General features: G+C 41.4%; 1 protein-coding gene across 1 annotated transcript in view; it reads left to right on the forward strand.

The window, feature by feature from the left end:
- DEPTOR (DEP domain containing MTOR interacting protein) overlaps positions 1-17,106 on the forward strand; it is a 78,369-nt gene that overhangs the window by 39,271 nt on the left and 21,992 nt on the right. The window contains exons 5-8 of the mRNA XM_039715403.1: positions 9,810-9,995; positions 10,808-10,942; positions 14,138-14,208; positions 14,838-14,942. Coding sequence (XP_039571337.1) covers positions 9,810-9,995; positions 10,808-10,942; positions 14,138-14,208; positions 14,838-14,942 — 497 coding nt within the window. The remainder of the gene's footprint in view (positions 1-9,809; positions 9,996-10,807; positions 10,943-14,137; positions 14,209-14,837; positions 14,943-17,106) is intronic.

A 17,106-nucleotide genomic window follows, 5' to 3' on the forward strand; every position in this document is an offset into this window, starting at 1 on the left:
CCCTGTACTCATCACTGGCGAGGCCACACCTCGAGAGCTGGGTCCAGGTCTGGGCCCCTCACTACAAGGACATTGAGGGGCTGGAGTGTGTCCAGGGAAGGGCAACAGAGCTGGGGAAGGGTCTGGAGCACAAGTCTGAGAGGAGCAGCTGAGGGAGCTGGGGGTGTTTAGCCTGGAGAAAAGGAGGCCCAGGGGAGACCTTGTCACTCTCTACAACTCCCTGAAAGGAGGCTGTAGCCAGGTGGGATCAGTCTCTTCTCCCAGATAACAGTGACAGGGCAAGAAGAAAAGACCTCAGGTTGCACCAGGGCAAGTTTAGGTTGGGTATTAGGAAAAATTTCTTCTCTGAAAGAGTTGTCTTGAATTGGAACTGCCCAGGGAAGGGATGGAGTCACCATCCCTACAGGAATTTAAAGATGTGTAGATGTGACACTTAAGGACATGGGTTAGTGGTGAACTTGGCAGTGTCAGGTTAATGGTTGAGCTTCATGATCTTAGAGGTCTTTTTCAACCTAAATGATTATATGATTTTGTCAGTGCTAGGATTTTTAGATGGTAAGATGTCTTAGACATGATATCAGTATCTTCAGCCTCCACCATCCTTTAAAATACCTTTCAATTTTAAAAAGTTTTATTGAGATAATTGCAGTAGATCAGACCTGGTGTGTTCAAGGTAGACGTATTCTGCTGGCTTAGCACAGAAGCAGGTGCTTATCTCCTTCCAAGAGTTAATCTTTTATCTGCAAACTCCACTGTGCAAATTACTTTCTGAGATGAAAACCAACACTTTGTAGTGACTTAGTGAGAACAGTAAATGTTGACATGTGCTATATCCCTGTCTCTGCAGCAAAGTCTTACATCTATATTTAATTGTCCCTATTCTTTGCAAGGACTCTGTACCTTTATACAGCAGAGTTTCCTTTCTGAAGATGATCAGTGCATTTAGTTTTAAGTATCAAAACACATGGTACAACTGAAAGTTTGTTATAATTGTGGAAGTGGATTAAATATCTAACAAAGTATTATTTCTCTTGCTTTTGTTGAAAAGCTTTCCTTGTCTTCTAAAATTGCTGTGAATAATGAAGTATGTGCTTCTATATTTAGATGTCCAACTGCTTATGATTAGTTGATTATGATTCACTTGCAAAGTGAAAACTTGCCATGTATGTGAAATGTACTCTTCCTTAATTCAAGATTTCTCTTTGGAACCCCTTTCTTGGAAATAACAACTGCACATAGAAGTTTACAAGTATCATTGAACCATACCATAAATCCTTGACTTAATTTATCATAGGCTTTATTCTCCAAAATCATCACATATATTTTTAAAACAAATTTTCTAGTTGATCTAAAACCTGAATCACATCAGCCCTTGGATATATCCAAGCTTTCATTATGCTAAAAATTATAAAACATTACATTTTTACAGATGATGCCTTGATTTATCTCAGTAAAACACAAGCCTTCAGTTAGTCTATGATGTCCTGCAACACAACTTTGTTTTTTTAAGTCCTGTTGCCCCCATGCTGATGCCAGGGAGAAGCACTCACTTATTTGTGCAGCAGTTCCCATGTGTAGGGACAGTAACCTCATCCACAGTAATTTATCTGCTTATGCTAAATCTGGAAACCACTTTGCATATTTTTCATGATTTTGCCCCTCTAACAAGTCAAAGAATAAGAACTTTTTTATGTAATTGTATAAACCCCCAGCTCCTTAGTATGTCAGCTTCTCATTGTGCTCTTCTTGCAGTTGTCTTTATCGACAGCAAGAATGGATTTGGTTTTTGAAAGAGCCACGTGCTTTATGTAAATAACAGATCAAAAATTCTTTTCATATTAACTATTGAATTTTATTTTTCTGACAGAGAACGGGTTTCAGTTTTTAACAGCTGCAACAAAAGAAAAAAAGAGATACCCAGATGGGCCTTTTCATCTTCTGCTTCCCTTGCCACAGACTGTACTTTCCATACTTTATTTGGAAGCAAAGAAAAGCAGTTGGCTATGTTCTGTAAACTTACTAAATTAAAGATGATAAATCCTCATATACAAACCAAAAAGACTGCTTAAATGTGTGTGATTCAACACTGGCTTTTCATGCTAGAGTAGGTAATGTGTATTTGAAAATATACTGCAAATAGATGGCAAACTGGCTGGAAAGACAAAATGTATTTAGAAACATGTATCTGCATACTTAATTTAAGGCAACAGAAATAACATGTTAATGCACTGATCAGAACATACCACCTTAATAAGAACAGGATACTCTAAATTTCAGTTCCCAAGGAACTTTTTGGCAGTTTACTGTAATCCTGATTCTTTAAAGACAGTATAAAAGTTGCCTAGACTTTTTTTGGACTACATGAATATACTACAATTCATTGAAAACCCTCCCTAGTTATAGCTCAGAGAGCTGCAGTTATAACACAGCTTTTTTTTCTGGACCTGCTTACAGTTCCAGGACCTGTTTATTTCTGGACATGCTTACTGACTTCACCCTTAGGATGAGCTGGAACAGCTCTCCAGATTTTGTATTGCAGTGCCAGAATCTCCCTTGTAGTTTTATACAAGGGGATCAGTGGAAACAAGAGCAGTTCAAGCTTAGCTCCATTGTCTGTTCAAAGTGAATTCCTTGTAAGCCAAATAAGAAAAAAATACAATTTTTAGTACAGCTGCACTGCCAAGACTTTAATGTGATGGTTGAATACATGCACAGGTGGGCTTATCTATGGTCTGTGTAGCATATAAACATTCATAAAAGGTGGAAATGCAAGTGTTGTGTTTATGCAGTGCAGGGAATCCAAGACCCAAGATCCAGGGCCCTGTGCTCACTGAACATCTGTAGTCTCTCTCCCAGGATTTGTGGGAGATCCAAGCAGGTGGAATTCATCAATGTGTAAAAGGAAACTAATCTGAATAGGTGCCATGATTAAAATGCATTTGCAGTGCCAGATTTGCAGAAAAACAGGAAGGCTTTGAGAGGAGTGGGAAAAGCATTGTCCAATGCTGAATAAAGTGCCAGTTACTCTCCTCCAGCCCCATGTGTGTTGGTGCAGGGCAGTGGGAGAGGGGCAGCACGGGAGTGGCTGGGTGCTGTGGCAGAGGTGGGCATGGTGGGCTGCCTGAACTGTGAGCTGGGTGGCACTGGGGGCTGGGGGCTGCCTGAACTGTGAGCTGGGTGGCACTGGGTGCTGGGGTCTGGCTGAACTGTGGGCTGGGGTGGCACTGTGGGCTGGGGTCTGGCTGAACTGTGGGCTGGGATGGCACGGGGGGCTGCCTGAACTGTGGGCTGGGTGGCACTGTGTGCTGGGGGCTGGCTGAACTGTGGGCTGGGGTGGCACAGTGGGCAGGGGTCTGGCTGAACACTGCGCAGCCGCTCTGCAGCTCTCAGCAGCCTCACTCTTTGCCAAGCCCACAGACTCACCACTGCTTTGTGAAAGCCAAAGTGGACACACACTTCCACTGTTTCTCTGGCAAGGTACCAAAATTATGCTGGCCAAAGGCCTGAGGCACAGAGGAGGCTGGCTCAGCAAGCTCTGTGCTATCCATAGAGAGAGACATTTTTTTAAGGAACTTGTATTTTATGTGGTGATTTGTTTCCTTCCCTTTTAAACACTGGTTCTGCTTTGGAGAGGGGAGGGAGAAAACAAAATGACATGGAGTGAGGGCCAGACCCTTCCCTGGGCACACTTTGGGTGCAGGTGGAAGCAGCTGCAGCTGTGCTCTCCTTCAGATAACCCCGAGCCCCTGCTGGCCCCCGCAGCCTGTCAGGGTATGTCTCATCATCCTGCATTTGTTCTTGGCATGATGTTGCTCTTTTGGGGTAATATCCTGCCACTCTCGAGGTCAAAACTGATATGGTCATCTGTGACTGGCTGTATGAAGGCACAGATTATTGAAACCAGTAATAGTGAAAGTCTAGAATGATCTGCAACTTCAAACTGCATTTCACATCATTTTAATAGAGGAACTACCTCATTAAAAAGATAAAGTGTACTTTGAGTAGACTGGGGTTGCTACCTTGTGCAAAGACTTGGAAATATGTTGTGCATTGCTGGAAAGAAATCAGTGCTGCTTTTGTGTTTAAGTGGAGAAAGATATGACATATCCACACTGAAAAATCCATACACTCTGCTCATGTTTATAGCCTCTTCCTCTTAACCCTAGCACAGGCACACTGTCACACAAACAAGCACACACTTCAATGTGTCCTCTGCTCTCTTGAGAAAAGCTGCTCATCTGGCTCCTTGTAACTTTGATCTCCTTCCCGCTGCTCCCTCAACATGGAGCAGCCGTTCCCTGGCTCCAGCCAGGAGCTCGCCTGGTGACAGTGTTGTTTGTGGGGACGTGCAGAGCAGCTGGAGTGCCTCACTGGATGTGTCCTACTGGGGACTGCAGCTTTCAGCTGGGAGAAAACATTAATCACCACGGTGGAGATGCACACAGATTATCAGTGCTAAAAATCATGGGGAATTGAAGTGGTGGGAGGGATTTGGGGGAAAAGCCAGTTATGAAAATGGCCTGATTTCTCAGGCATGAGTCATACCATTTATTAAAATAGGCTTTTGTGCTTTCTAAAGCTTCCTTGGTCCCATGTAATCAGTGTAAAGCTAATATTTCTATCTCTGCTGTGCATCAGCCTCCTTGAAAAAGTGGAAAAGAAAAGGTTGTGAGCTCCATGCAGATCCTGGGATTTTATGTCAGAATCAGAAGCTGAAAGAAGATTTGCATGGATGTTGCTATTTATATTATATGTATCTGAACAGAAACTGTGAAGCAGCCAGGAACAAGAAGCACCAAAGCTGAAACATTAAGTGCTCCCAAACAGAGAAAATCCAAAATAAATGTTCCGATTTTTCTCCTCTTAACAGTAACATACATGGTGAATGAACAGTTAAAACCCTTGCCAATGAAATTTGCAAACTCTAGGGATAGATGAGACAGTAAACAAATAATTGAACTCAATTAAATGGTTATTACCCCAAAAGAAATGTGGGTTTTTTGATAGCTAATGGTATAAATACAAAGCAATGCATCTAGGAAATGAGAATACAGGCTCTACTCCTTGCTGTGGAGCTGTGCTGTGCAGGGAAAGGAGGATGTGCAGGGCACAAATTATTCCCATTTTATGCTATTTGTGCAGTACAGTGCAGCAATAATGGTGGGTCTGGGATGTACAAAAAGAACAACACCCAGTAAGAAAAGGGGAGTAAGGCTGTAATTGTGGGCATGCAGTTCTGATAAGTGGATTTTTAGGAAAGATAAAGAAGTTCTGAAGAGGACTCCAGGAGAGCTAAAAAAGGTCAGAATTTAGGGGGTAGTATTTATTCAGTTGATAAAAAATGCATTTGAGAGTTGGCTTCATCTCTTCACAAATTTCTTTGCAAAGATTTTTGACCAGATCATGTGTAACTTTCTAATGAAGGCGTGACAAAATCCAGGGATTAGTAGATAAAGTTAAGCAAAATCATCTTTGAGTTGAATCTTTATTTTCTGTTAGGGCAAGTGACTGAAGGCTTGAATAGCTTGTAAAAGGAAGAGTAAAGTGGTCAATAAGTGCTTTAAAGTATGAGTAAACTAAATTTTTTGTAAGATTAAAAGATAATTGTTAAATTCTGTTTCTGGGAGAAATTTTGTGACCGTGTGTGTGTATGAGATTAGACTGGTGGGTTATGGCTCTACCTTCAAAGTTTGACATTGGTGGGTATGTGTTAGTGTTGGTGCCTTTCCTTCCAAAACAGTAAATGTTCTTGTATACTTTGATGGTTTTGGAGGTTTCCAGTTGCCATATTTTTACTTTACTCTCTTTGGTGCATTTCTTTCTGTTGCATAAGGTGCACATTGTAACATGAACATGTTGCCACCTGAACAGCCCTGAATTAAATTGGAGCAGGAAACATGAAGCCACCCCACCTTGCTCTTTGCATCACCCTCATAATGTACAAATGCAGGTCCTGACACTCATCAGCCATGGCTTGGCTGTTAAAGACAAACTGAAATGGGTGCCAGTTTGCTCTTCTGTGCTGCACTGTGAAGGGCAGTGAACTAATTCAGGAGCAGTAATGTTAATCCCTTTCTAGAATAGCAACTTTCAAGAGAGGTACCTGGAGCAAGAGCCTTGTCAGCTGCCACAACCTTATCTGCTACTGCCTCTGAGTCAACACCCAGAGGTAACAACCTCTAAATTACCCTTAAAGAAACTGCTCCTGGGCAAGTCTGTGCAACCCTCTCAGCATTCTGCCATTGGTTTGGAAAAGCTTTTCACTCCCACTTTTCTCTGCTGCTCGCAGCAAAGTGTGGGCTGCTAAGTGGCTGGGCAGAGCACCCGTGACTGCACCTGTACCTCTCACCAGCAGCTGCCAGTGTAACAAACCCACCCTTCTGTGTGTGCTCTGCATCCAGCATTCCCAGAGCTGTGATTTACCAAGGACAGGGGCATGTGTCACTTCTTGCTCTTGCTTAAAGCCAGCCACTGCACCTGGGGAGTGCTTTCAGAGGCAGTCATACATCTGCTTCCCCCTCCTCAACTTCTTCCTTCTGATCCGTGGTGCACAACTTCCTTTTTCCACACATTTTCAGATACATTCATCCTTAGGCAGAGTCACAGCCTGGACATTTAATCACAAATCATAAATAACTCAGATGATTAAAAAAAAAAAAAAAAAAAAGAGGCACAGTAGTAATTTTGGTAAGAGACTTTATTTGATGATGTACGCACAAGAAGACAGTCTGAGCTATATTGCTCCTATTTAAATGTTTTGCTTATTTTTAAATATGTAAAAAGTTACATGATGTATGATGTTACAAGCACATGATATATGAACTGTCCTTAGAAATGAGGAGGTTAAAATATGAAAGTCAAGGAGCATGCCAAACTTTATACTGATGGTACATGTCCTAAGCATTTTGGCTGCAAATCCTTTGTTGTGTAAATCATATGCAAATATTCTCCAACACACAGTCATTGGACTTAGCTTTTCCACTTGCACTCGTTTATTGTATAAAAATTTACCCTTCTATGGACTGAAATAATTACAGCAGAGATGAATGACTTCAGTGGAAAACCTAAGCCTTGCTAGTTTAAGTGCATAAATATTACTATATTTAATTCAAAACAAGTATTGTTATTCTGAAATGTGTTCAGTATCATGGCATAAAAATGTTTATATTATCTAGTTTCATGGTCAGTAATTCTTGACTTTCAGAGTGCTTACAATGTCTGCAGCATGAGTGTGTGTTTATGTCTGATTATCATAATTTCTGAGTACTGTTAGAGCACTTCAGTTAATGACACAAACAACAGAATAATTTTCATTAAAAATGGTGGCATCATAATATTTAACTTGACTCAGAAATCCTTCTGATATTTCTTGCATTGCGAATGGTTGGCCACAGCAGCTCTATTTCCAAGGAAGCATTTGTGGAATCCTCTTTCGATTAAGATTATGAATTGCAATAGTGCCGAATAAGTAGAGCTTGCCTTTTTAAGACTGAGTTTGAGATGGCCTCAAAAATTTTTTTTGTTTTTAAATTAAGTTATTCTAATAATGTGGTAAGATATTGATAGATATTGCTACTTTTACTTATTATGTCAGTGATCTTAAAATGAAACTGGTAGCTGCAAGCACCTACGCACTAACTCTGCCTCTGATAGCAAATCCTTTGGGGGATGTAGGCAGATTGCCAAATCTCTCCTCCTCTACTTCCGTTCTTCAAAAATAGTGATTGTTAGTAGGTGCTGTTTAATAGTATTGCATATGATATGTATCCAAAATGGGAAGCACAGCAGCAGTGTGTGCCTGCAGTAATTAATGTGTCAGAACACAGTAACGAGATACTTGTGATGCTGAATTTGACTTAACAAAGCCATATTGAATCCCTGAGGACTCAACAGATTCAGCATCAAAAGGAAGCAGACAAAAGCCAAGTGGCACTGGTTCTTCCAAAGGTCTTTGACAGAGCCAGGCAATCTAAGGGCTGCCTTACAGCCTATGCCATGTGGCTGGGGCAGATGGCCTCTGTGGCAGCTTGGGCACCAGCACGTGCACTTCAGAAAGTTCCTGTGTGCTGATTATTTCTCGTGTCCCAAAGGTAGAAGTCCATTTGTACAAGCAGTGGTCTCTCTGACAGTGATCCAGGCGGGCAAGGGGCGTGCTTCTTTGCAAGATGGTCTGACCTCATAAGGCAGTTTCTGCATCCTCTTAGAAGATGGTGCCCTGAGGATCATATCTAGGACTGGCGTCTTCCTTAGTGTCTGGGTGACTTGACATCCCTGGAGGTGACTGGACTGGACTCTTTCTTCTTTGAGGTTATTGCTTCAGCTCACAAACATCAAATGACTTACTGGCAGTTTATGTGTAAATACAGCCTGTTTTGCAAGGTTGTCATGTGTGGTGTAGTCATGTTCTGTAGTTCCGTGAAGAGTAACCTGAGACTCAGGGAGTGTTCAGAAGGGATGAGAGCAAGGAAGACTGTGTTAGGGATGAAAATGAAAAGAAAGCAGACAGCATGGCTCCATGCTCCTTGGACTCTGCTGGTTTTTGGACCCCATGTACTGGGCAGAGCAAAGAGCAAGGCAAAAATTCTGTGTCTGCAGTAGGAGTCCAAGTGACTGAGACATGTAACCATAGACTTGACTGATCTCAGTGCATACCTGTGTTGTTCTTTACACTTTACACATAAATATCTATAGCCTACCAATTCTTACAATTCAGAATTGCAAGATATGCAATTTCTAAACTAGAAAAATCCAGAATTTGGATTTTTTCATTGAAAAAATTTTCATTTGGATTTGTCTTCATTGAAAAGGTCAACTGTGGGAAATTATTTCTGCAGAATGTGATCACAGAAGCTGGGTAAAAATGGCAAAAAATGCTGCCAAACACCTACTGCAGCTATTTTACATTCAGAGTACTCCAGAGAGACTTCCTGCAATCAAGACCTGCAGGAGTCAAAGCACTTTCAGGACCTGGCACAGAGCTCCATCCAACTACTGCATTTTTCATCACAGCATTGGTGGCAGTGAAGAATGTAGATATTATAGTGATGCTGCACTCGGGGGTAGGCTTGGTGCTCCTGCTCTGACACCAGCAGCCTAGGGTTTGCTCTCAGTGTCAATACAGGTTGCAATTAAGATTTTTCCTCATTATGTAAGAAATGATTTTTGGCCAGGTGCCTGTTCCCAAACCTTGTGTATCCGTGCGAAGCGGGGAAGTGGCCTGCAGGAAATGTCTGGGACACAGTGTCTGTGGTGAACAAGACAGAGGAAATACACAGGTCTTGATTCTTTGCTGCACTGTAGCTCTGGATGAGGTAGTTGGACAGAGCTCCAGGGGCTGCCCTAGACTGATGAATTTACACAAAACTTGACGTAAATAAATTTACTGATAAATTTACACAAAACTTGTTGTAAGGAGCTAAGTCTGGTCCGTGGGGCCAGCAGCAGCAAGGCTTACAGAGGAATCGTGCATGGAGATGGGCCATTGTGCAACCTGGCACAGAGAGGTAAAGTACTTCTATTTCCACTGGGCACTAACAAGTGCATATCATTAATCAAAATAATGTAAAAGATTCTTCTCAACATTTGCCACTACAATTCCTGATTTGCTATTTCTGCTATAAAGGGTGTGTACTGAAGCCACCTGTGTGAAGCTGGCCACCTTCCTCCTCTTTCTGAGGCTTCACAGGGGAAGAGGAGATGCTCTGAGCATCCTTACAGCAAGGTCTGTAGTGCACAAGTTGCACATGGGTAGGCTTGGATTTCTTTCTATGCCTACCAGGCATAGATTTTGTATCTATCTCTTTTCCTAGTGTCCAACAAGCACCATTTTATGGACAGCAACTTGCTCTACCAGTGCAGAATGAATTTCCGCCGGCGGCGGCGATTAATGGAGCTCCTGACTGAGAAGTCTCGCTTGATGCCAGAAAGCCATGACAGCCCGTTTTGCCTGCGCAAGCAGAACCATGACAACAGGAAGCACACCAGTTTTCTCTCAGGTGACTCATTAATTATACTGCTGCCTGTAGAGTGACTCCATGGAGTATTAAAAAATTGGTTTTGGACAGAGGGTTTCAGTGTTAGAAAAAAAAAAAATGCAGGGCTGAGTATTATGTGTCCCTGTTCATAGGGATTGTCCATTCACTCATTTTACCAAACCTGCAGCTCCCTTGGGGTGTATCTTATCAACAGCATTTCAGATGGGTTTCAGTGTTAGAAAAAAATAAAAATGCAGGGCTGAGTATTATATGTCCCTGTTCATAGGGATTGTCCATTTACTCATTTTTACCAAACCTGCAGCTCCCTTGCGGTGTATCTTATCAACAGCATTTCAGATGCTGATCAAATTTTGGGGTCCGTGTTCAAACTGAACTGGTTAAAGTCCCCCAAACTCCAAGTAATTTGTCATACATCCTGTGGGGAGTTTTCAAGAAAATTAAAAGTGAGGGGAAGGGGCCCTGCAGCATTTGTGAACAGTAATATTTAGTAAGAACTGAAAGAAGGAGAGGAAAACTGGAAAAATATAGTTCCCTATATTGGAGTGCCTCTTAGAAGACACTGCAATGGGAACAGTTCAGCCATACTGTTAATTGCAGCATTACTCTCATGCAGTGACTCTTCTAACAATGTAGGACACACTAACCCATTCCCAGTGTTGTTAGTGAAAGCATGGCTTGTTGCTGGTTTTTTTTGTTGTTGTTGTTATTTTATTTTATTTTATTTTATTTTATTTTATTTTATTTTAGGAAACAGGGAAATGGCCTAATAACCGTACCATCTCCCTTTCTCTGTGTTTTCTCTCTGCTTGCAGTGAGTCCCACCAAGGAGATAAAGATTGTGTCGGCGGTGCGGAGGAGCAGCATGAGCAGCTGTGGCAGCAGTGGGTACTTCAGTAGTAGCCCCACTCTCAGCAGCAGTCCCCCCGTGCTCTGCAACCCCAAATCTGGTGAGCACCAGCATGGCTTGTGACGCACAGCAGCCAGGGTGCAGACATCTCTGTGGGAGAAGGCGACGTGAAAAATGCCTATTGTCACGCCTAAGCCTCTGTTTCCAAGAATACATTAAAAATTCACAGTGTCACCAGTTTTGTAGGCCAGAGGGAACTATTATCATCTTCTAGCCTGAAGTCCTGTTGAACACAAGCCAGATGTCTGCCTCCAGCAATCTCTGCATCAAGTCCATAATTGTGGTTTGAGCTGCAGTTTATCTCTTAGGACTACGTGCAGTCAGAGGCCTAGATTTGCCTTTCCACTGCCAGGCTCTGAACCAATTCAAATCTCCTCCTAGAGACATTCCTTTGGTGCAAGTCAGAGAAGAGTTTAACTATCCAGTGACTGCTTGAGCTGCAATGGAATAACACCCCTCAGAAAACAGCAGGCTCTAAAAAAAACGGAGGCAGCATTGTTTCAGCCTGTCAGAGACCATATGGAATAACACCCTTCAGAAAACAGCAGGCTCTAAAAAAAACCGACGGAGGCAGCATTGTTTCAGCCTGTCAGAGACCATTTGAACATTTTAATTTGTTTTAAGTCTTACACTGGTCTGTTTCAGAAGGTGGAAGTAGTATTGAAACTTATTTTCCTTTTGAAAGGATTTCCTATCCCATGCCGGAAGGTTAAACACACCCATTCTTCCACAGTTCACTTAAAATTGTTTCTTACTGTACATCTGGGAAGGGGAAAACAGACCAAGATAGATATTGTTTCAGCCTCTCTGTTTCCCTCAGAAATAGCCCTGAATATCAAACAGGGCCCCTGCTGCCGTTCGAGTTCCTCATTATTTCAAATTCACCAAGTCCCTGCCAGTGGTGTGGGGAGTACTGTATAATGGGGTAAGGCTTCAGTGGATGTGTGTAATCTTTGTTTTCAGAGGGATGCTGGCATTTGAAGTGATTACAGGACAGTGCCTCAAGCACTAGGTGAATGCTGTTCAAAACATTGACCATTTACTCTGGAGATGAGTGAACTAAAGTGCGTTTCATCCCTGGTGTGCAGAGTGGCCATCAGAAAGGGAAGGATATTTTCCCTCTCTCTCCTTTTAGCACTTTTCCTTCCCTTTGCTTTAGCTCTGCTGGGAATTCAGTATGAAGCCCAGAACTCAAATAATTAGAAGGACTCAGTAGGATTACATGCTCAGAAGCCATAACCCCTCCAGCAGACCTGCTGCCCAGCAGAGGGAATGCTGTCAGTTCTAGTGGCCACTGCATCCTCGGAGTGTGTTCCTGTTGGGTGCTCATCATCACCTTCCACTGTGCTCACGCCTTCATGCAAGGGGCTTGCCCCTAGATAAAGGGTGCTACAGTGTCATGTTTTGGCAGAATATCTCTCAGGTATACTTTCTAGAAATGCTCTGGTAGCTTTTGTATGGGGAGCTCTTTGTCCCCAGTACATTAATTACATCCTGGAAAATTTTCTGGGACAGATAAAACAGCATTCATGTGCTATCCACAAATGTGTATGTTATCTAAAGTATGCCAACTATTCTGTTCATTTATGGTTCTGATTTTATATGAAGTGTCAGCCCATGAGTAGTGAGAACAAGTTTATTTTAATGCAGCTGATTACACAATAGTGGAAGAAAAAAAATAGGCTGACATTGCTCTTGCATAAATTTTTTAGAAGATACTTTCCCTTAGGACTAGTTTTCAAACTGTGAATAGCTTTAACAGACTCATATTTGAAAGAAGACAGCAGTGGTCTTATAAACAGACTGGTTTTTAAGAATTATACAATTACTGGCAATGTAGGGTTATTTCTCCCAGAGCACAAGTACAGATCCACACGTCAGCTTGCATAGGTTAACATAAGGCTGTCAGATGTAAGTATTACAAGGAATTCTTAATCCTCTGCTCACTGTAAAGAGACTTTTTTCACAAATAGCTTCCTGCTATCCAGACTCAGAGCGTGTTGCTGAACTACGTGCTGATAAACACAAGACAGAGGTGTATTTGTTGTCAGACAAGCTTGCTTGCAGGCAAGCACTTAAAAAACACCCAGGTCATGACTTGACCAATCATGTAGAAAAACAATCATCAAACAAAAAAAAAAATTCTGGAGGTGTAATGAAGAGAGGCACATAAGAGAGCCCTGCATGGATGATTTACCTGATTCTGGCTTGTCAAATGAGCACAATGATTGTTTTTTCACATTGACCAGACATGCTCTGCAAAGTGCAACATTGGCTAAATGACAGTTCATCAAAATGCATGGAAAAGTTAAAAAAAAAAAGGTATTGGTTTGTCTGCTAGAATTCTCCCTGCTCCCATGAATGTCATTAAGGAACTCAAGAACATCTTCAAATACCATCTGTGAGAAATTTTGTCTCCCACTTGTGACTGAAAAGACAGACACCGTCAAAATTATTTATCACTAAAAGAAAGCAGCCATAATATTAAGAGTGAAGCAGGCAAATGGGGTCAACAGCATATATCTTTATGTTGTCCTTTGTGTTTGAAAAATTTATGGACAGATAAAAAGTTGTACACAGGATGGTATTGATTTGATCTGGCAGAACTTCAAATTTAATTTGTTCAGAGGAAAATTATGCCATTACATGGGAAGGCAGTGGGGACCTGCAGAAATTTACTGTTATTTCTTTTCATTTAAAATCCCAGACACCTGTAGGTTGCCTCATCTGTCCCTGGATAAGATGGGAGTTGTAGGTCTGTGCCTACAGTCGCAGAAGTCTCTTGAGATAATTCCTCACCCAAGCAGGATTTTATTGCTATTCAGTTCTGTGATTCAAACCCAGCTCAGATGAAATAGCAGAGAGCACACAGTGAGCTGTGAAGGAAAGCTGCTCTGTGCCAGGAAGGTTGGTCACTTGTTTCAACACTGGACACAGGAAAAGCCTCTTCTGAGTTTTGTGATAGTGTTTAGGGGATTTTGATTGCAGACAACAAAGTCTGTTGGCTAAATGACCCAGTTTTCCAAAGATCTCAGCATTTGTACTCAGTGTTATTCTGCAGGCTTTTCCTTGGTTCTCTTACTGCTTTTAAACAAGCCTGGAAGAACTGAAAGCATGCATGAGAAGTGGGGCCAAAAAAGATGTATCCCAACACTGAATCTTATGTATTAGGAGAAACTCCAGTAGAATGGTTTTTTATTGATTTTTATTTATATTTACTTCTGTACCTCCACAGTATTAAAGAGACCTGTGACTGCTGATGAGCTTTTGATGCCTGGAGCCCCATATGTTAGAAAAACTTTTACGGTATGTCTCCAGTGTTTTTCTTTATTTTCTGCATGTTATATGCATAAAGCAATCTAAATAGACATTTTCTGGTGGAATAATTAGAGCTTATTTGTATTTGCTGAGGTTTGTACTTCAAAATCCCAAACTCCATTATCAGTACTTCCACAAATTTCAGGTCTGATTCAGCACTTGTTTATTCTGTCTTTATGCCAGTATGATACTTAAAAGGGGTATAAAATTACATAAAGCCAATGACATTTGCATTATACAAACTTATCTGGACTTGGTGCTCCTGCTCTGCAGGAGTGGATCACCCACCCAAACCGAAGTTTTCTAGCAGGTCTTTCTACATGATGAGACATAAAATTTGACTCACATACATTATTAGAGCCTTTCTTTAAAAGTATTTCCTGAGCCTAATCATTGAAAGCATTGCTTTTACAGCCTCCTAGTTCAACAAAGAAACTTAATTAAAAGCAAGAGGAATCACTTGGATAGAGCCTTTCCTTTGAGTGATGTAGCAGCCTGTACTCTACTATGTGTTGGAAGTACAGAGATGTTGAAATTATGTCTTGGACCACTTAGAAATTGCCTCCTTGAATTTCATGGAGCTGCTTGAAAGTGACCATGTCCTTTCTTCTTTCCAGATTGTTGGTGATGCTGTGGGCTGGGGCTTTGTGGTGAGAGGGAGCAAACCCTGCCACATCCAGGCTGTGGACCCCAGTGGGCCAGCGGCTGCGGCTGGGATGAAGGTGGGTTCTCAAAATTGGATGGTTTCCCAGGGAAATTTGTGCTGCTCAGTGAAGGTCTCAGTCTTGGGCTGCCTGTATTTGGGGAGGGAGAGGTGTTTTTGTTTCCAGTGTTGAGTGCCTTTATCTCAGTTTCAGGCATTTATGCATGGTGAGTTCTGTTGTCTTTAAACCACCTCCTGTTTATTTTCTTCTGTCCTTGAGATTTGTGGAATCTCTTTCACATGAGACTCAATTGTGCTTTCCAAGTTGCTCTCTTGACCTTTTCCCTTTTGAAGGGTGGGTTCCAACCAGCATGGCTGGCTGGTTTTGGTGGTGGTGTTCTTAATTGTTGATGGATTTTTTTGTTTTAATTGAAATGTGGTTTTTTTCAACTCTGCACAATTTTAGCATCCCTCTTTACTTTCCAATTTCTGTGACTGCTGGTATGCACCTTCTGGACTTTGCCTTTATGGGAACAGGCAAAGTCAGACATACCTAGTAGGAGTGAAGCTAGCATAGCCCATTGTTCACTGTAAAGCAGTTAAGATTCAAGATAATTTGGAAAGAACAACAGATGATACTTTCATAAAGAGCTGAAATAGCTTCATAAGTGATTTAAGAATCAATAAATATACATTCCACTTTTAGCTTTTGCATTGCAATGCAGAGCCCATTGACTTACCTGTGGGCTTGGAACACATCCTGCATATATCTGTGAATTAATCTCTGCCTTGTACAAAGAGAAAAATAATTATGTTCAGTACAGATAAAAGGAAGAAAATTAAGTTGGCTACTATACCTGCTCCAATGGCCAGAAAAATGAAACTACCCATTTATGCCATGCTTTATTTTATAGCAGCAACACAGATGAAGGGTTCAGCTGTGTTCCACATGTACCCCAGTTTTGGAACACAGGCTGCATATATCTGTGAATTAATCTTTGCCTTGTACAAAGAGAAAAATAATGACAAAGTATTATGTTCAGTACAGATAAAAGCAAGAAAATGAAATTGGCTACTATACCTGCTCCAATGGCCAGAAAAATGAAACTACCCATTTATGCCATGCTTTATTTTATAGCAGCAACACAGATGAAGGGTTCAGCTGTGTTCCACATGTACCCCAGTTTGCCATGAAGTTTGTCCAGCCTTCTGATTAATCTCTCATTCCCATCACACTCACCCCAGTTGCCTCTCACCTGTCTATTCACACACACCAAGCTGGAGGCTCCAGGGATGCACATCCTGCCCACTGCACAATGCCAGACCTGCCATGGGAGCCTCCTTAGCAAGTGCAGGACAGGGGTTTCTGCTCTCTGGCTGCTGATTCTTTTCTCAATGGAACTTTCAAGAACATACTGTCTTTGAAAGCTTTTCTTTTTTTTTTAGAACAGGTAGGCAAAACCCCGGGGACAGGGAATGGCAGCTGCAGAGCTTGGTGCATGCAGCACCCAGACACATCCTTCTGGCAAAGATGCTTGAGTTCTGAGGGAGCTGGTAGTTTTTTAATATGTTTTATACAATACCTAAATATAAAATACAGTTACAAATTTTATATGAAGAGTGTAATTTTCAAATCATGATTCTGCCTAAAATGTAAAGGGCCTAAATTTTAAAATAATTTATTAATTCATGTGTGTATTCTAGATCCTGAACTTGGGAGTTTAGTATTTTACAGCAGCTTTTATTCTCTGAATATAGAAGCTAACAGTACAGTGGAGCAATTCTGAAACCTGACTTGTAAAAACAACACTGTGGTGTCATATGTGTAATATGTGTAATCCCACGGGGTTGCAGAGGTCTGCCTGAACCATTCAAGACTGAAGAATGCAAAATAGTTCACTGTCCTGAGACCAACAAGCAGTGTTGTAAAACTGGTATATATTGCCTTGATTTTACACAAGGACAGATCTGATTATTTTCAAAGCTGTTATCTTTACATGAAATGGTTTTTCAGAGCAGAATTGCACATAAAAATTTATAGCTGTATATGAGATGAGCTCCTCTTTAGACACAAAAATTGTTGCCCCATTTTTGGAAATTCTGAATACTTTTAGCCTAGTGAAGAGATGGTGTTTTTCTTTGAAAATAAGGGCTTTTGTTAGATGTTCCCATGGCAATAAGTATGTAAATCATAGTGCAGTATCTGAAATTTTGAAAAAATCTATGTCACTTAATCCATCTGT

The sequence above is a fragment of the Passer montanus genome, unplaced genomic scaffold (genome assembly GCF_014805655.1).
Source record: "Passer montanus isolate IOZ18808 unplaced genomic scaffold, ASM1480565v1 scaffold33, whole genome shotgun sequence".
NCBI lineage: Eukaryota > Metazoa > Chordata > Aves > Passeriformes > Passeridae > Passer > Passer montanus.